At 39.7% G+C, this 18,830-nt stretch overlaps 1 protein-coding gene across 1 annotated transcript in view; it reads right to left on the reverse strand.

The window, feature by feature from the left end:
• The window catches only part of AGAP3 (ArfGAP with GTPase domain, ankyrin repeat and PH domain 3), a 125,552-nt gene that overhangs the window by 21,557 nt on the left and 85,165 nt on the right, over nt 1–18,830 (reverse strand). The window contains exons 4-5 of the mRNA XM_075847580.1: nt 17,250–17,354; nt 3,656–3,779 (exon numbers count right to left, since the gene is read on the reverse strand). Of these exons, the coding sequence (XP_075703695.1) occupies nt 3,656–3,779; nt 17,250–17,354 (229 nt within the window). The remainder of the gene's footprint in view (nt 1–3,655; nt 3,780–17,249; nt 17,355–18,830) is intronic.

Consider the following 18,830-nt stretch of genomic DNA (forward strand, 5'->3'; position numbering starts at 1 on the left):
GAGTTATGTGAGGTAAGAGGAGTAACTGCATGGAATTACAGGAGGAGCTATGTGAGGTAAGAGGAGTAACTGCATGGAATTACAGGAGGAGTTATGTGAGGTAAGAGGAGTAACTGCATGGAATTACAGGAGGAGCTATGTGAGGTAAGAGGAGTAACTGAATGGAATTACAGGAGGAGCTATGTGAGGTAAGAGGAGTAACTGCATGGAATTACAGGAGGAGCTATGTGAGGTAAGAGGAGTAACTGCATGGAATTACAGGAGGAGTTATGTGAGGTAAGAGGAGTAACTGCATGGAATTACAGGAGGAGTTATGTGAGGTAAGAGGAGTAACTGCATGGAATTACAGGAGGAGCTATGGGAGGTAAGAGGAGTAACTGCATGGAATTACAGGAGGAGTTATGTGAGGTAAGAGGAGTAACTGCATGGAATTACAGGAGGAGTTATGTGAGGTAAGAGGAGTAACTGCATGGAATTACAGGAGGAGTTATGTGAGGTAAGAGGAGTAACTGCATGGAATTACAGGAGGAGCTATGTGAGGTAAGAGGAGTAACTGCATGGAATTACAGGAGGAGCTATGTGAGGTAAGAGGAGTAACTGCATGAAATTACAGGAGGAGCTATGTGAGGTAAGAGTAGTAACTGCATGGAATTACAGGAGGAGTTATGTGAGGTAAGAGGAGTAACTGCATGGAATTACAGGAGGAGTTATGTGAGGTAAGAGGAGTAACTGCATGGAATTACAGGAGGAGTTATGTGAGGTAAGAGGAGTAACTGCATGGAATTACAGGAGGAGCTATGTGAGGTAAGAGGAGTAACTGCATGGAATTACAGGAGGAGCTATGTGAGGTAAGAGTAGTAACTGCATGGAATTACAGGAGGAGTTATGTGAGGTAAGAGGAGTAACTGCATGGAATTACAGGAGGAGTTATGTGAGGTAAGAGGAGTAACTGCATGGAATTACAGGAGGAGTTATGTGAGGTAAGAGGAGTAACTGCATGGAATTACAGGAGGAGTTATGTGAGGTAAGAGGAGTAACTGCATGGAATTACAGGAGGAGCTATGTGAGGTAAGAGGAGTAACTGCATGGAATTACAGGAGGAGCTATGTGAGGTAAGAGTAGTAACTGCATGGAATTACAGGAGGAGTTATGTGAGGTAAGAGGAGTAACTGCCTGGAATTACAGGAGGAGTTATGTGAGGTAAGAGGAGTAACTGCATGGAATTACAGGAGGAGCTATGCACAGTATTATGAAGCATTGTGGAGATCTAATACTTCCTGTAGTAATAAGTAGTAGCACGGGGTGGAAAGGGAATACGTGGAGATCAGGGGCGGACAGACAGCTGAGGGCCCCTGATCTCCAGTATCTCATCATAGATCCCCCAGTTATTGGGAGCCATAAAACCCATTATGTCAGACATTCCCATGTAACTTACAGAAGACGGGGGCCCCATCACCCGCCCGCCCTGCATGGGGTAATAGGAGGATGTGTATATATATATATATATATATGAAGCGCGAGGAGTCGGGGAAGGATGAGTGCTAAGAGGTGTAACTGAGGTCCAAAGAGAAACGGCGCTGACAACAGTTACACCAACGTGAGGGGTTAACTAGGGCTACTGGGCATTCCAACATTATACAGGGATATAAAAAGCCAGGGGGAGGGGCGGCTGTCATGTAATGGGGCCTCGTTATACTCCACATCGCACAATCAGCGCCTCTGTAATTGTCGAATTTGATGCTAATGATTAATGAATTAAACATGCGCCATCAATTAGTCCTGGGAGAATAATTCTGCATAAAGCTGCGGGTAATGTAATTACAGGAACCGGCATAACGAGCTGCTAACATCCGAGCGTGGGGGAGGGGAGGACGTCACACAGCGCAGCACTGCTGAAGAACATCGCAGACTCAACATGCAGGCCGTCCTCACCCATCACATGACCCGGGATATAGACAAACCCAACGGGTCAACTCTGCCAGGACAGGACGGGTGAACATTACCCCATCAGAGGCCGAGCGGCACCAGCCGTGTTACAGCGTCACCACGTCAGAGGCGCCACTGAAGTCCGGAGCGGTTACCTGTCTGACCGGGCAGCACCAGGCGTGTTACAGCGTCACCACGTCAGAGGCGCCACTGAAGTCCGGAGCGGTTACCTGTCTGACCGGGCAGCACCAGGCGTGTTACAGCGCCACCAAGTCAGAGGAGCGACTGAAGTCCGGAGAGGTTACCTGTCTGACCGGGCAGCACCAGGCGTGTTACAGCGCCACCAAGTCAGAGGAGCGACTGAAGTCCGGAGAGGTTACCTGTCTGACCGGGCAGCACCAGGCGTGTTACAGCGCCACCACGTCAGAGGAGCGACTGAAGTCCGGAGAGGTTACCTGTCTGACCGGGCAGCACCAGGCGTGTTACAGCGCCACCAAGTCAGAGGAGCGACTGAAGTCCGGAGAGGTTACCTGTCTGACCAGGCAGCACCAGGCGTGTTACAGCGCCACCAAGTCAGAGGAGCGACTGAAGTCCGGAGAGGTTACCTGTCTGACCGGGCAGCACCAGGCGTGTTACAGCGCCACCAAGTCAGAGGAGCGACTGAAGTCCGGAGAGGTTACCTGTCTGACCGGGCAGCACCAGGCGTGTTACAGCGCCACCAAGTCAGCGGAGCGACTGAAGTCCGGAGAGGTTACCTGTCTGACCGGGCAGCACCAGGCGTGTTACAGCGCCACCAAGTCAGAGGAGCGACTGAAGTCCGGAGAGGTTACCTGTCTGACCGGGCAGCACCAGGCGTGTTACAGCGCCACCAAGTCAGAGGAGCGACTGAAGTCCGGAGAGGTTACCTGTCTGACCGGGCAGCACCAGGCGTGTTACAGCGCCACCACGTCAGAGGAGCGACTGAAGTCCGGAGAGGTTACCTGTCTGACCGGGCAGCACCAGGCGTGTTACAGCGCCACCAAGTCAGCGGAGCGACTGAAGTCCGGAGAGGTTACCTGTCTGACCGGGCAGCACCAGGCGTGTTACAGCGCCACCAAGTCAGAGGAGCGACTGAAGTCCGGAGAGGTTACCTGTCTGACCGGGCAGCACCAGGCGTGTTACAGCGCCACCAAGTCAGAGGAGCAACTGAAGTCCGGAGCGATTACCTGTCTGACCGGGCAGCACCAGGCGTGTTACAGCGCCACCAAGTCAGAGGAGCGACTGAAGTCCGGAGAGGTTACCTGTCTGACCGGGCAGCACCAGGCGTGTTACAGCGCCACCAAGTCAGAGGAGCGACTGAAGTCCGGAGAGGTTACCTGTCTGACCGGGCAGCACCAGGCGTGTTACAGCGCCACCAAGTCAGAGGAGCGACTGAAGTCCGGAGAGGTTACCTGTCTGACCAGGCAGCACCAGGCGTGTTACAGCGCCACCAAGTCAGAGGAGCGACTGAAGTCCGGAGAGGTTACCTGTCTGACCGGGCAGCACCAGGCGTGTTACAGCGCCACCAAGTCAGAGGAGCGACTGAAGTCCGGAGCGATTACCTGTCTGACCGGGCAGCACCGGCGTGTTACAGAGCCACCAAGTCAGAGGAGCGACTGAAGTCCGGAGAGGTTACCTGTCTGACCGGGCAGCACCAGGCGTGTTACAGCGCCACCAAGTCAGAGGAGCGACTGAAGTCCGGAGAGGTTACCTGTCTGACCGGGCAGCTGTCCGCCGGGGACCCCGCTCGTCGCTCTTGGAGGCCTTTTACCAGGAACTTTCACTGTTGTACGAAGCAAATCAATCTGCTTGCCGTGAATGTTCTGCATGTAATCCTGTCAGACAAACACAGCGCAAGAATGTCAGAGTGACTCCATAACATGACCCCAAGTCCTAACCACAGACCATACACCGCTGCTAAACACAACATGCATAATATACAGGATAATATCTATATTCTAATAAAAATCCAAATAATATACAATATAATACAGGGTGACAGGTGAGATAACAGGTGAGGTGTAATATCCCAGTATAGAATATATCACTATATACAGTATAATACAGGGTGACAGGTGAGATAACAGGTGAGGTGTAATATTCCAGTATATAATATATCACTATATACAGTATAATACAGGATTACAGGTGAGATAACAGGAGAGGTGTAATATCCCAGTATAGAATATATCACTATATACAGTATAATACAGGGTGACAGGTGAGATAACAGGTGAGGTGTAATATCCCAGTATAGAATATATCACTATATACAGTATAATACAGGGTGACAGGTGAGATAACAGGTGAGGTGTAATATCCCAGTATAGAATATATCACTATATACAGTATAATACAGGGTGACAGGTGAGATAACAGGTGAGGTGTAATATCCCAGTATAGAATATATCACTATATACAGTATAATACAGGGTGACAGGTGAGATAACAGGTGAGGTGTAATATCCCAGTATAGAATATATCACTATATACAGTATAATACAGGGTGACAGGTGAGATAACAGGTGAGGTGTAATATCCCAGTATAGAATATATCACTATATACAGTATAATACAGGGTGACAGGTGAGATAACAGGAGAGGTGTAATATACCAGTATAGAATATATCACTATATACAGTATAATACAGGGTGACAGGTGAGATAACATGAGAGGTGTAATATCCCAGTATAGAATATATCACTATATACAGTATAATACAGGATTACAGGTGAGATAACAGGTGAGGTGTAATATCCCAGTATAGAATATATCACTATATACAGTATAATACAGGGTGACAGGTGAGATAACAGGTGAGGTGTAATATCCCAGTATAGAATATATCACTATATACAGTATACTACAGGATTACAGGTGAGATAACAGGTGAGGTGTAATATCCCAGTATAGAATATATCACTATATACAGTATAATACAGGGTGACAGGTGAGATAACAGGAGAGGTGTAATATCCCAGTATAGAATATATCACTATATACAGTATAATACAGGGTGACAGGTGAGATAACAGGAGAGGTGTAATATCCCAGTATAGAATATATCACTATATACAGTATAATACAGGGTGACAGGTGAGATAACAGGTGAGGTGTAATATCCCAGTATAGAATATATCACTATATACAGTATAATACAGGGTGACAGGAGAGGTGTAATATCCCAGTATAGAATATATCACTATATACAGTATAATACAGGGTGACAGGTGAGATAACAGGTGAGGTGTAATATCCCAGTATAGAATATATCACTATATACAGTATAATACAGGGTGACAGGAGAGGTGTAATATCCCAATATAGAATATATCACTATATACAGTATAATACAGGGTGACAGGTGAGATAACAGGAGAGGTGTAATATCCCAGTATAGAATATATCACTATATACAGTATAATACAGGGGGACAGGTGAGATAACAGGTGAGGTGTAATATCCCAGTATAGAATATATCACTATATACAGTATAATACAGGGTGACAGGTGAGATAACAGGTGAGGTGTAATATCCCAGTATAGAATATATCACTATATACAGTATAATACAGGGTGACAGGTGAGATAACAGGTGAGGTGTAATATCCCAGTATAGAATATATCACTATATACAGTATAATACAGGGTGACAGGTGAGATAACAGGTGAGGTGTAATATCCCAGTATAGAATATATCACTATATACAGTATAATACAGGGTGACAGGAGAGATAACAGGAGAGGTGTAATATCCCAGTATAGAATATATCACTATATACAGTATAATACAGGGTGACAGGTGAGATAACATGAGAGGTGTAATATCCCAGTATAGAATATATCACTATATACAGTATAATACAGGATTACAGGTGAGATAACAGGTGAGGTGTAATATCCCAGTATAGAATATATCACTATATACAGTATAATACAGGGTGACAGGTGAGATAACAGGAGAGGTGTAATATCCCAGTATAGAATATATCACTATATACAGTATAATACAGGGTGACAGGAGAGGTGTAATATCCCAATATAGAATATATCACTATATACAGTATAATACAGGGTGACAGGTGAGATAACAGGAGAGGTGTAATATCCCAGTATAGAATATATCACTATATACAGTATAATACAGGGTGACAGGTGAGATAACAGGTGAGGTGTAATATCCCAGTATAGAATATATCACTATATACAGTATAATACAGGGTTACAGGTGAGATAACAGGAGAGGTGTAATATACCAGTATAGAATATATCACTATATACAGTATAATACAGGGTGACAGGTGAGATAACAGGTGAGGTGTAATATCCCAGTATAGAATATATCACTATATACAGTATAATACAGGGTGACAGGTGAGATAACAGGAGAGGTGTAATATCCCAGTATAGAATATATCACTATATACAGTATAATACAGGGTGACAGGTGAGATAACAGGTGAGGTGTAATATCCCAGTATAGAATATATCACTATATACAGTATAATACAGGGTTACAGGTGAGATAACAGGTGAGGTGTAATATCCCAGTATAGAATATATCACTATATACAGTATAATACAGGATTACAGGTGAGATAACAGGAGAGGTGTAATATCCCAGTATAGAATATATTACTATATACAGTATAATACAGGGGGACAGGTGAGATAACAGGTGAGGTGTAATATCCCAGTATAGAATATATCACTATATACAGTATAATACAGGGTGACAGGTGAGATAACAGGTGAGGTGTAATATACCAGTATAGAATATATCACTATATACAGTATAATACAGGATTACAGGTGAGATAACAGGAGAGGTGTAATATCCCAGTATAGAATATATTACTATATACAGTATAATACAGGGGGACAGGTGAGATAACAGGTGAGGTGTAATATCCCAGTATAGAATATATCACTATATACAGTATAATACAGGATTACAGGTGAGGTAACAGGTGAGGTGTAATATACCAGTATAGAATATATCACTATATACAGTATAATACAGGGTGACAGGAGAGGTGTAATATCCCAGTATAGAATATATCACTATATACAGTATAATACAGGGTGACAGGTGAGATAACAGGAGAGGTGTAATATCCCAGTATAGAATATATCACTATATACAGTATAATACAGGATTACAGGTGAGATAACAGGTGAGGTGTAATATCCCAGTATAGAATATATCACTATATACAGTATAATACAGGATTACAGGTGAGATAACAGGTGAGGTGTAATATCCCAGTATAGAATATATCACTATATACAGTATAATACAGGGTGACAGGTGAGATAACAGGTGAGGTGTAATATCCCAGTATAGAATATATCACTATATACAGTATAATACAGGGTGACAGGTGAGATAACAGGTGAGGTGTAATATCCCAGTATAGAATATATCACTATATACAGTATAATACAGGGTGACAGGTGAGATAACAGGAGAGGTGTAATATCCCAGTATAGAATATATCACTATATACAGTATAATACAGGGTGACAGGTGAGATAACAGGTGAGGTGTAATATCCCAGTATAGAATATATCACTATATACAGTATAATACAGGGTGACAGGTGAGATAACAGGAGAGGTGTAATATCCCAGTATAGAATATATCACTATATACAGTATAATACAGGGTGACAGGTGAGATAACAGGTGAGGTGTAATATCCCAGTATAGAATATATCACTATATACAGTATAATACAGGGTGACAGGTGAGATAACAGGTGAGGTGTAATATCCCAGTATAGAATATATCACTATATACAGTATAATACAGGGTTACAGGTGAGATAACAGGAGAGGTGTAATATCCCAGTATAGAATATATCACTATATACAGTATAATACAGGGTGACAGGTGAGATAACAGGTGAGGTGTAATATCCCAGTATAGAATATATCACTATATACAGTATAATACAGGGTGACAGGTGAGATAACAGGTGAGGTGTAATATCCCAGTATAGAATATATCACTATATACAGTATAATACAGGATTACAGGTGAGATAACAGGTGAGGTGTAATATCCCAGTATAGAATATATCACTATATACAGTATAATACAGGGTGACAGGTGAGATAACAGGAGAGGTGTAATATCCCAGTATAGAATATATCACTATATACAGTATAATACAGGGTGACAGGTGAGATAACAGGTGAGATGTAATATCCCAGTATAGAATATATCACTATATACAGTATAATACAGGGTGACAGGTGAGATAACAGGTGAGGTGTAATATCCCAGTATAGAATATATCACTATATACAGTATAATACAGGGTGACAGGTGAGATAACAGGTGAGGTGTAATATCCCAGTATAGAATATATCACTATATACAGTATAATACAGGGTGACAGGTGAGATAACAGGTGAGGTGTAATATCCCAGTATAGAATATATCACTATATACAGTATAATACAGGATTACAGGTGAGATAACAGGTGAGGTGTAATATCCCAGTATAGAATATATCACTATATACAGTATAATACAGGGTGACAGGTGAGATAACAGGTGAGGTGTAATATCCCAGTATAGAATATATCACTATATACAGTATAATACAGGATTACAGGTGAGATAACAGGTGAGGTGTAATATCCCAGTATAGAATATATCACTATATACAGTATAATACAGGATTACAGGTGAGATAACAGGTGAGGTGTAATATCCCAGTATAGAATATATCACTATATACAGTATAATACAGGATTACAGGTGAGATAACAGGAGGGGTGTAATATCATAGTATAGAATATATCACTATATACAGTATAATACAGGGTGACAGGTGAGATAACAGGTGAGGTGTAATATCCCAGTATAGAATATATCACTATATACAGTATAATACAGGCTTACAGGTGAGATAACAGGTGAGGTGTAATATCCCAGTATAGAATATATCACTATATACAGTATAATACAGGGTGACAGGTGAGATAACAGGTGAGGTGTAATATCCCAGTATAGAATATATCACTATATACAGTATAATACAGGGTGACAGGTGAGATAACAGGTGAGGTGTAATATCCTAGTATAGAATATATCACTATATACAGTATAATACAGGGTGACAGGTGAGATAACAGGAGAGGTGTAATATCCCAGTATAGAATATATCACTATATACAGTATAATACAGGGTGACAGGTGAGATAACAGGTGAGGTGTAATATCCGAGTATAGAATATATCACTATATACAGTATAATACAGGGTGACAGGTGAGATAACAGGTGAGGTGTAATATCCCAGTATAGAATATATCACTATATACAGTATAATACAGGGTGACAGGTGAGATAACAGGTGAGGTGTAATATCCCAGTATAGAATATATCACTATATACAGTATAATACAGGGTGACAGGTGAGATAACAGGTGAGGTGTAATATCCCAGTATAGAATATATCACTATATACAGTATAATACAGGATTACAGGTGAGATAACAGGAGAGGTGTAATATCATAGTATAGAATATATCACTATATACAGTATAATACAGGGTGACAGGTGAGATAACAGGTGAGGTGTAATATACCAGTATAGAATATATCACTATATACAGTATAATACAGGGTGACAGGTGAGATAACAGGTGAGGTGTAATATCCCAGTATAGAATATATCACTATATACAGTATAATACAGGGTGACAGGTGAGATAACAGGAGAGGTGTAATATCCCAGTATAGAATATATCACTATATACAGTATAATACAGGGTGACAGGTGAGGTAACAGGAGAGGTGTAATATCCCAGTATAGAATATATCACTATATACAGTATAATACAGGGTGACAGGTGAGATAACAGGTGAGGTGTAATATACCAGTATAGAATATATCACTATATACAGTATAATACAGGATGACAGGTGAGATAACAGGAGAGGTGTAATATACCAGTATAGAATATATCACTATATACAGTATAATACAGGGTGACAGGTGAGGTGTAATATCCCAGTATAGAATATATCACTATATACAGTATAATACAGGATGACAGGTGAGATAACAGGAGAGGTGTAATATACCAGTATAGAATATATCACTATATACAGTATAATACAGGGTGACAGGTGAGGTGTAATATCCCAGTATAGAATATATCACTATATACAGTATAATACAGGATTACAGGTGAGATAACAGGTGAGGTGTAATATACCAGTATAGAATATATCACTATATACAGTATAATACAGGGTGACAGGTGAGATAACAGGTGAGGTGTAATATCCCAGTATAGAATATATCACTATATACAGTATAATACAGGATTACAGGTGAGATAACAGGTGAGGTGTAATATCCCAGTATAGAATATATCACTATATACAGTATAATACAGGATTACAGGTGAGATAACAGGTGAGGTGTAATATCCCAGTATAGAATATATCACTATATACAGTATAATACAGGGTTACAGGTGAGATAACAGGAGAGGTGTAATATACCAGTATAGAATATATCACTATATACAGTATAATACAGGGTGACAGGTGAGATAACAGGTGAGGAGTAATATCCCAGTATAGAATATATCACTATATACAGTATAATACAGGGTGACAGGAGAGATAACAGGTGAGGTGTAATATCCCAGTATAGAATATATCACTATATACAGTATAATACAGGATTACAGGTGAGATAACAGGTGAGGTGTAATATCCCAGTATAGAATATATCACTATATACAGTATAATACAGGGTGACAGGTGAGATAACAGGTGAGGTGTAATATCCCAGTATAGAATATATCACTATATACAGTATAATACAGGATTACAGGTGAGATAACAGGTGAGGTGTAATATCCCAGTATAGAATATATCACTATATACAGTACAATACAGGGTGACAGGTGAGATAACAGGTGAGGTGTAATATCCCAGTATAGAATATATCACTATATACAGTATAATACAGGATTACAGGTGAGATAACAGGTGAGGTGTAATATCCCAGTATAGAATATATCACTATATACAGTATAATACAGGATTACAGGTGAGATAACAGGTGAGGTGTAATATCCCAGTATAGAATATATCACTATATACAGTATAATACAGGGTGACAGGTGAGATAACAGGTGAGGTGTAATATCCCAGTATAGAATATATCACTATATACAGTATAATACAGGGTGACAGGTGAGATAACAGGTGAGGTGTAATATCCCAGCATAGAATATATCACTATATACAGTATAATACAGGGTGACAGGTGAGATAACAGGAGAGGTGTAATATCCCAGTATAGAATATATCACTATATACAGTATAATACAGGGTGACAGGTGAGGTGTAATATCCCAGTATAGAATATATCACTATATACAGTATAATACAGGGTGACAGGTGAGGTGTAATATCCCAGTATAGAATATATCACTATATACAGTATAATACAGGGTGACAGGTGAGATAACAGGTGAGGTGTAATATCCCAGTATAGAATATATCACTATATACAGTATAATACAGGATTACAGGTGAGATAACAGGTGAGGTGTAATATCCCAGAATAGAAGATATCACTATATACAGTATAATACAGGATTACAGGTGAGATAACAGGTGAGGTGTAATATCCCAGTATAGAATATATCACTATATACAGTATAATACAGGGTGACAGGTGAGGTGTAATATCCCAGTATAGAATATATCACTATATACAGTATAATACAGGGTGACAGGTGAGGTGTAATATCCCAGTATAGAATATATCACTATATACAGTATAATACAGGGTGACAGGTGAGATAACAGGAGAGGTGTAATATCCCAGTACAGAATATATCACTATATACAGTATAATACAGGATTACAGGTGAGATAACAGGTGAGGTGTAATATCCCAGTATAGAATATATCACTATATACAGTATAATACAGGATTACAGGTGAGATAACAGGTGAGGTGTAATATCCCAGCATAGAATATATCACTATATACAGTATAATACAGGATTACAGGTGAGATAACAGGTGAGGTGTAATATCCCAGTATAGAATATATCACTATATACAGTATAATACAGGATTACAGGTGAGATAACAGGTGAGGTGTAATATCCCAGTATAGAATATATCACTATATACAGTATAATACAGGGTGACAGGAGAGATAACAGGTGAGATAACAGGTGAGGTGTAATATTCCAGTATAGAATATATCACTATATACAGTATAATACAGGGTGACAGGAGAGATAACAGGTGAGGTGTAATATCCCAGTATAGAATATATCACTATATACAGTATAATACAGGGTGACAGGTGAGATAACAGGTGAGGTGTAATATTCCAGTATAGAATATATCACTATATACAGTATAATACAGGGTGACAGGTGAGATAACAGGTGAGGTGTAATATCCCAGCATAGAATATATCACTATATACAGTATAATACAGGGTGACAGGTGAGATAACAGGTGAGGTGTAATATCCCAGTATAGAATATATCACTATATACAGTATAATACAGGGTGACAGGTGAGATAACAGGTGAGGGGTAATATCCCAGTATAGAATATATCACTATATACAGTATAATACAGGGTGACAGGTGAGATAACAGGTGAGGTGTAATATCCCAGTATAGAATATATCACTATATACAGTATAATACAGGGTGACAGGTGAGATAACAGGTGAGGTGTAATATCCCAGTATAGAATATATCACTATATACAGTATAATACAGGGTGACAGGTGAGATAACAGGTGAGGGGTAATATCCCAGTATAGAATATATCACTATATACAGTATAATACAGGATGACAGGTGAGATAACAGGAGAGGTGTAATATACCAGTATAGAATATATCACTATATACAGTATAATACAGGGTGACAGGTGAGATAACAGGAGAGGTCTAATATCCCAGTATAGAATATATCACTATATACAGTATAATACAGGATTACAGGTGAGATAACAGGTGAGGTGTAATATCCCAGTATAGAATATATCACTATATACAGTATAATACAGGATTACAGGTGAGATAACAGGAGAGGTGTAATATCCCAGTATAGAATATATCACTATATACAGTATAATACAGGGTGACAGGTGAGGTGTAATATCCCAGTATAGAATATATCACTATATACAGTATAATACAGGGTGACAGGTGAGATAACAGGAGAGGTGTAATATCCCAGTATAGAATATATCACTATATACAGTATAATACAGGGTGACAGGTGAGATAACAGGTGAGGTGTAATATCCCAGTATAGAATATATCACTATATACAGTATAATACAGGGTGACAGGTGAGATAACAGGAGAGGTGTAATATCCCAGTATAGAATATATCACTATATACAGTATAATACAGGGTGACAGGTGAGATAACAGGTGAGGTGTAATATCCCAGTATAGAATATATCACTATATACAGTATAATACAGGGTGACAGGTGAGATAACAGGAGAGGTGTAATATCCCAGTATAGAATATATCACTATATACAGTATAATACAGGGTGACAGGTGAGATAACAGGAGAGGTGTAATATCCCAGTATAGAATATATCACTATATACAGTATAATACAGGATTACAGGTGAGATAACAGGTGAGGTGTAATATCCCAGTATAGAATATATCACTATATACAGTATAATACAGGATTACAGGTGAGATAACAGGTGAGGTGTAATATCCCAGCATAGAATATATCACTATATACAGTATAATACAGGATTACAGGTGAGATAACAGGTGAGGTGTAATATCCCAGTATAGAATATATCACTATATACAGTATAATACAGGGTGACAGGTGAGATAACAGGTGAGGGGTAATATCCCAGTATAGAATATATCACTATATACAGTATAATACAGGGTGACAGGTGAGATAACAGGTGAGGTGTAATATACCAGTATAGAATATATCACTATATACAGTATAATACAGGGTGACAGGTGAGATAACAGGTGAGGTGTAATATCCCAGTATAGAATATATCACTATATACAGTATAATACAGGATTACAGGTGAGATAACAGGAGAGGTGTAATATCCCAGTATAGAATATATCACTATATACAGTATAATACAGGGTGACAGGTGAGATAACAGGTGAGGTGTAATATCCCAGTATAGAATATATCACTATATACAGTATAATACAGGGTGACAGGTGAGATAACAGGAGAGGTGTAATATCCCAGTATAGAATATATCACTATATACAGTATAATACAGGGTGACAGGTGAGATAACAGGTGAGGTGTAATATCCCAGTATAGAATATATCACTATATACAGTATAATACAGGGTGACAGGTGAGATAACAGGTGAGGTGTAATATCCCAGTATAGAATATATCACTATATACAGTATAATACAGGATTACAGGTGAGATAACAGGAGAGGTGTAATATCCCAGCATAGAATATATCACTATATACAGTATAATACAGGGTGACAGGTGAGATAACAGGTGAGGTGTAATATCCCAGTATAGAATATATCACTATATACAGTATAATACAGGGTGACAGGAGAGATAACAGGTGAGGTGTAATATCCCAGTATAGAATATATCACTATATACAGTATAATACAGGATTACAGGTGAGATAACAGGTGAGGTGTAATATCCCAGTATAGAATATATCACTATATACAGTATAATACAGGGTGACAGGTGAGATAACAGGAGAGGTGTAATATACCAGTATAGAATATATCACTATATACAGTATAATACAGGATTACAGGTGAGGTAACAGGTGAGGTGTAATATCCCAGTATAGAATATATCACTATATACAGTATAATACAGGGTGACAGGTGAGATAACAGGAGAGGTGTAATATCCCAGTATAGAATATATCACTATATACAGTATAATACAGGATGACAGGTGAGATAACAGGAGAGATGTAATATCCCAGTATAGAATATATCACTATATACAGTATAATACAGGATTACAGGTGAGATAACAGGTGAGGTGTAATATACCAGTATAGAATAGATCACTATATACAGTATAATACAGGGTGACAGGTGAGAGAACAGGTGAGGTGTAATATTCCAGTATAGAATATATCACTATATACAGTATAATACAGGGTGACAGGTGAGATAACAGGTGAGGTGTAATATCCCAGTATAGAATATATCACTATATACAGTATAATACAGGGTGACAGGTGAGATAACAGGTGAGGTGTAATATCCCAGTATAGAATATATCACTATATACAGTATAATACAGGATTACAGGTGAGATAACAGGTGAGGTGTAATATCCCAGTATAGAATATATCACTATATACAGTATAATACAGGGTGACAGGTGAGGTGTAATATCCCAGTATAGAATATATCACTATATACAGTATAATACAGGGTGACAGGTGAGATAACAGGTGAGGTGTAATATCCCAGTATAGAATATATCACTATATACAGTATAATACAGGATTACAGGTGAGATAACAGGTGAGGTGTAATATCCCAGTATAGAATATATCACTATATACAGTATAATACAGGATGACAGGTGAGATAACAGGTGAGGTGTAATATCCCAGTATAGAATATATCACTATATACAGTATAATACAGGGTGACAGGTGAGATAACAGGAGAGGTGTAATATCCCAGTATAGAATATATCACTATATACAGTATAATACAGGGTGACAGGTGAGATAACAGGTGAGGTGTAATATCCCAGTATAGAATATATCACTATATACAGTATAATACAGGGTGACAGGTGAGATAACAGGTGAGGTGTAATATCCCAGTATAGAATATATCACTATATACAGTATAATACAGGATTACAGGTGAGATAACAGGTGAGGTGTAATATCCCAGTATAGAATATATTACTATATACAGTATAATACAGGGTGACAGGTGAGATAACAGGTGAGGTGTAATATCCCAGTATAGAATATATCACTATATACAGTATAATACAGGGTGACAGGTGAGATAACAGGTGAGGTGTAATATCCCAGTATAGAATATATCACTATATACAGTATAATACAGGGTGACAGGAGAGGTGTAATATCCCAGTATAGAATATATCACTATATACAGTATAATACAGGGTGACAGGTGAGATAACAGGTGAGGTGTAATATCCCAGTATAGAATATATCACTATATACAGTATAATACAGGGTGACAGGTGAGATAACAGGTGAGGTGTAATATCCCAGTATAGAATATATCACTATATACAGTATAATACAGGGTGACAGGAGAGGTGTAATATCCCAGTATAGAATATATCACTATATACAGTATAATACAGGGTGACAGGTGAGATAACAGGTGAGGTGTAATATCCCAGTATAGAATATATCACTATATACAGTATAATACAGGATGACAGGTGAGACTATATATACAATGCAGTTTGAAATTCATCTACATTTTTTCACATTTTGTTATGTTGAGGACTTGTGCTAAAAGTTTTTCCCCATCATCCTGCGCCCAATATCCCATAATGACCATTGAGTTCTCGGTCACCTCTCTTACCAAGGTCCTTCTCCCCCGATTACTTAGTTTGGTGGGGCGGCTCTAGGAAGGGTCCTGGTTGTTCCAAACTTCTTCAATGTAAGAATCATGGCGGCCGCTGTGCTCCTGGGAACTTTTAGTGCTGCAGACAGTATTTTGTCCCTTTCTCCATATCTGTCCCTCCACACAATCCTGTCCCTGAGCTCTACAGGCCATTCTCCCCTCCTCATGGATTGGTTTTTGCTCGGATATACATTGTCAGCTGTGAGACCTTATATAGACAGAGGCGTGTCTTTCCAAATCATGTCCAATCAGATGAATTTACCACAGGTGCACTCCAATCAAGGTGTAGAAACATTTCACAGATGATCTAGAGAAACGGGAGGTCCCAGAGCTAAATGTCAAGTGTCGTAACCAAGGGTCTGAATACTTATGTCCATGCCGAATTTGAGTTCTTCATTTATTTAAATAAATTTGCAAGAATTTCTAAAATTCTGTTTTCTCGCTGTCATTATGGGGGATGGAGGAAATTGGAATTTTGTTTTATTTTAGCACAAGACCTCAACATAACAAAATGTGAAAAAGTGAAAGAGTCTGAAGAGTTTGTGAATACATTGTAAGCTGCAATATCTGCTGCATAGAACAGGTAAAGGACAAATATACAGTTCAGTTATTTAGAGAACGTGGAAAAAAGTGAATACTCACGTGAAGACTTGGGTGATATGTTAGTACACCGTTATCACAGAGGGTCACATATTTCTTCTTCCACTCTTTATTCAAGGATTTCCCACTCCTTTTCAACATAACCCCCTGCAAAAAGATAAAAGCAATGACGCTTCTTGTACTGCAAAACCTGAGCCCGTCTGTAAAGTAGAATGTCACCTCAACCTTGTTCTACATGACAGCACCATCCAACCTCCCCACATCAACTGACCATCCAACCTCTCCACATCAAGCGACCATCCAACCTCCCCACATCAACCGACCATCCAACCTCTCCACATCAACCGACCATCCAACCTCTCCACATCAACCGACCATCCAACCTCTCCACATCAACCGACCATCCAACCTCTCCACATCAACCGACCATCCAACCTCTCCACATCAACCCACCATCCAACCTCTCCACATCAACCCACATCCAACCTCTCCACATCAACCGACCATCCAACCTCTCCACATCAACCGACCATCCAACCTCTCCACATCAACCGACCATCCAACCTATCCACATCAACCGACCATCCAACCTCTCCACATCAACCCACCGTCCAAAATCTCTACATCAAACCGCCGTCCAACCTCTCCACATCAACCCGCCATCCAACCTCTCTACATCAACCCACCATCCAACCTCTCTACATCAACTCACCATCCAACCTCTCCACATCAACCGACCATCCAACCAACCTACATCAACCCACCATCCAACCTCTCTACATCAACGACTATCCAACCTCTCTACATCAACTCACCATCCAAAATCTCTACATCAAACCACCGTCCAACCTCTCCAAATCAACCGACCATCCAACCTCTCCACATCAACCGACCATCCAACCTCTCCACATCAACCGATCATCCAATCTCTCTACATCAACCGACCATCCAACCTCTCCACATCAACCGACCAACCTCTCTACATCACCTCACCATCCAAGATCTCTATATCATCCCATCATCCAACCTCTCTACATCAATACACCGTCCAACCTCTATAAATCAACCCACCATCCAACTTCTCTCTACATCAACTTACCATCCAACCTCTTGCTATATCAACTTACCACCCAGCCTTTATACATCAAACCACTATCCAACCTCTATACATCAACCCACCATCCAATCTCGCTTCACCAACCCACCATTCAACCCCTCTCTACATCGACCAATCATAAATTTTCTCTTTACTTTAACCCACCATCCAACCTCTCTACAGCAACTCACCATTCAACATGTATACATCAACATTCTCTCTACATCAACCCACCATCCAACCTCTCTCTACATCGACCCACCATCCAACGTCCCTCTACATCAACCCACCATCCAACTATTCCCTACATCAACCCACCAACCAACCTCTCCTTACATCAACCCACCATCCAAGCTCTCTACATCAACCCACCATCTAACCTCTATACATCAACCCATCATCTAACCTCTATACATCAACCTACCATACAACTTCTCTCCACATCAACTTACCATCCAATCTCTCGCTACATCAACCACTATACATCAATACCTCTATACAACCTCTATACATCAACCCACCATCCA

Source organism: Rhinoderma darwinii (genome assembly GCF_050947455.1).
Source record: "Rhinoderma darwinii isolate aRhiDar2 chromosome 5 unlocalized genomic scaffold, aRhiDar2.hap1 SUPER_5_unloc_3, whole genome shotgun sequence".
Taxonomy (NCBI): domain Eukaryota; kingdom Metazoa; phylum Chordata; class Amphibia; order Anura; family Rhinodermatidae; genus Rhinoderma; species Rhinoderma darwinii.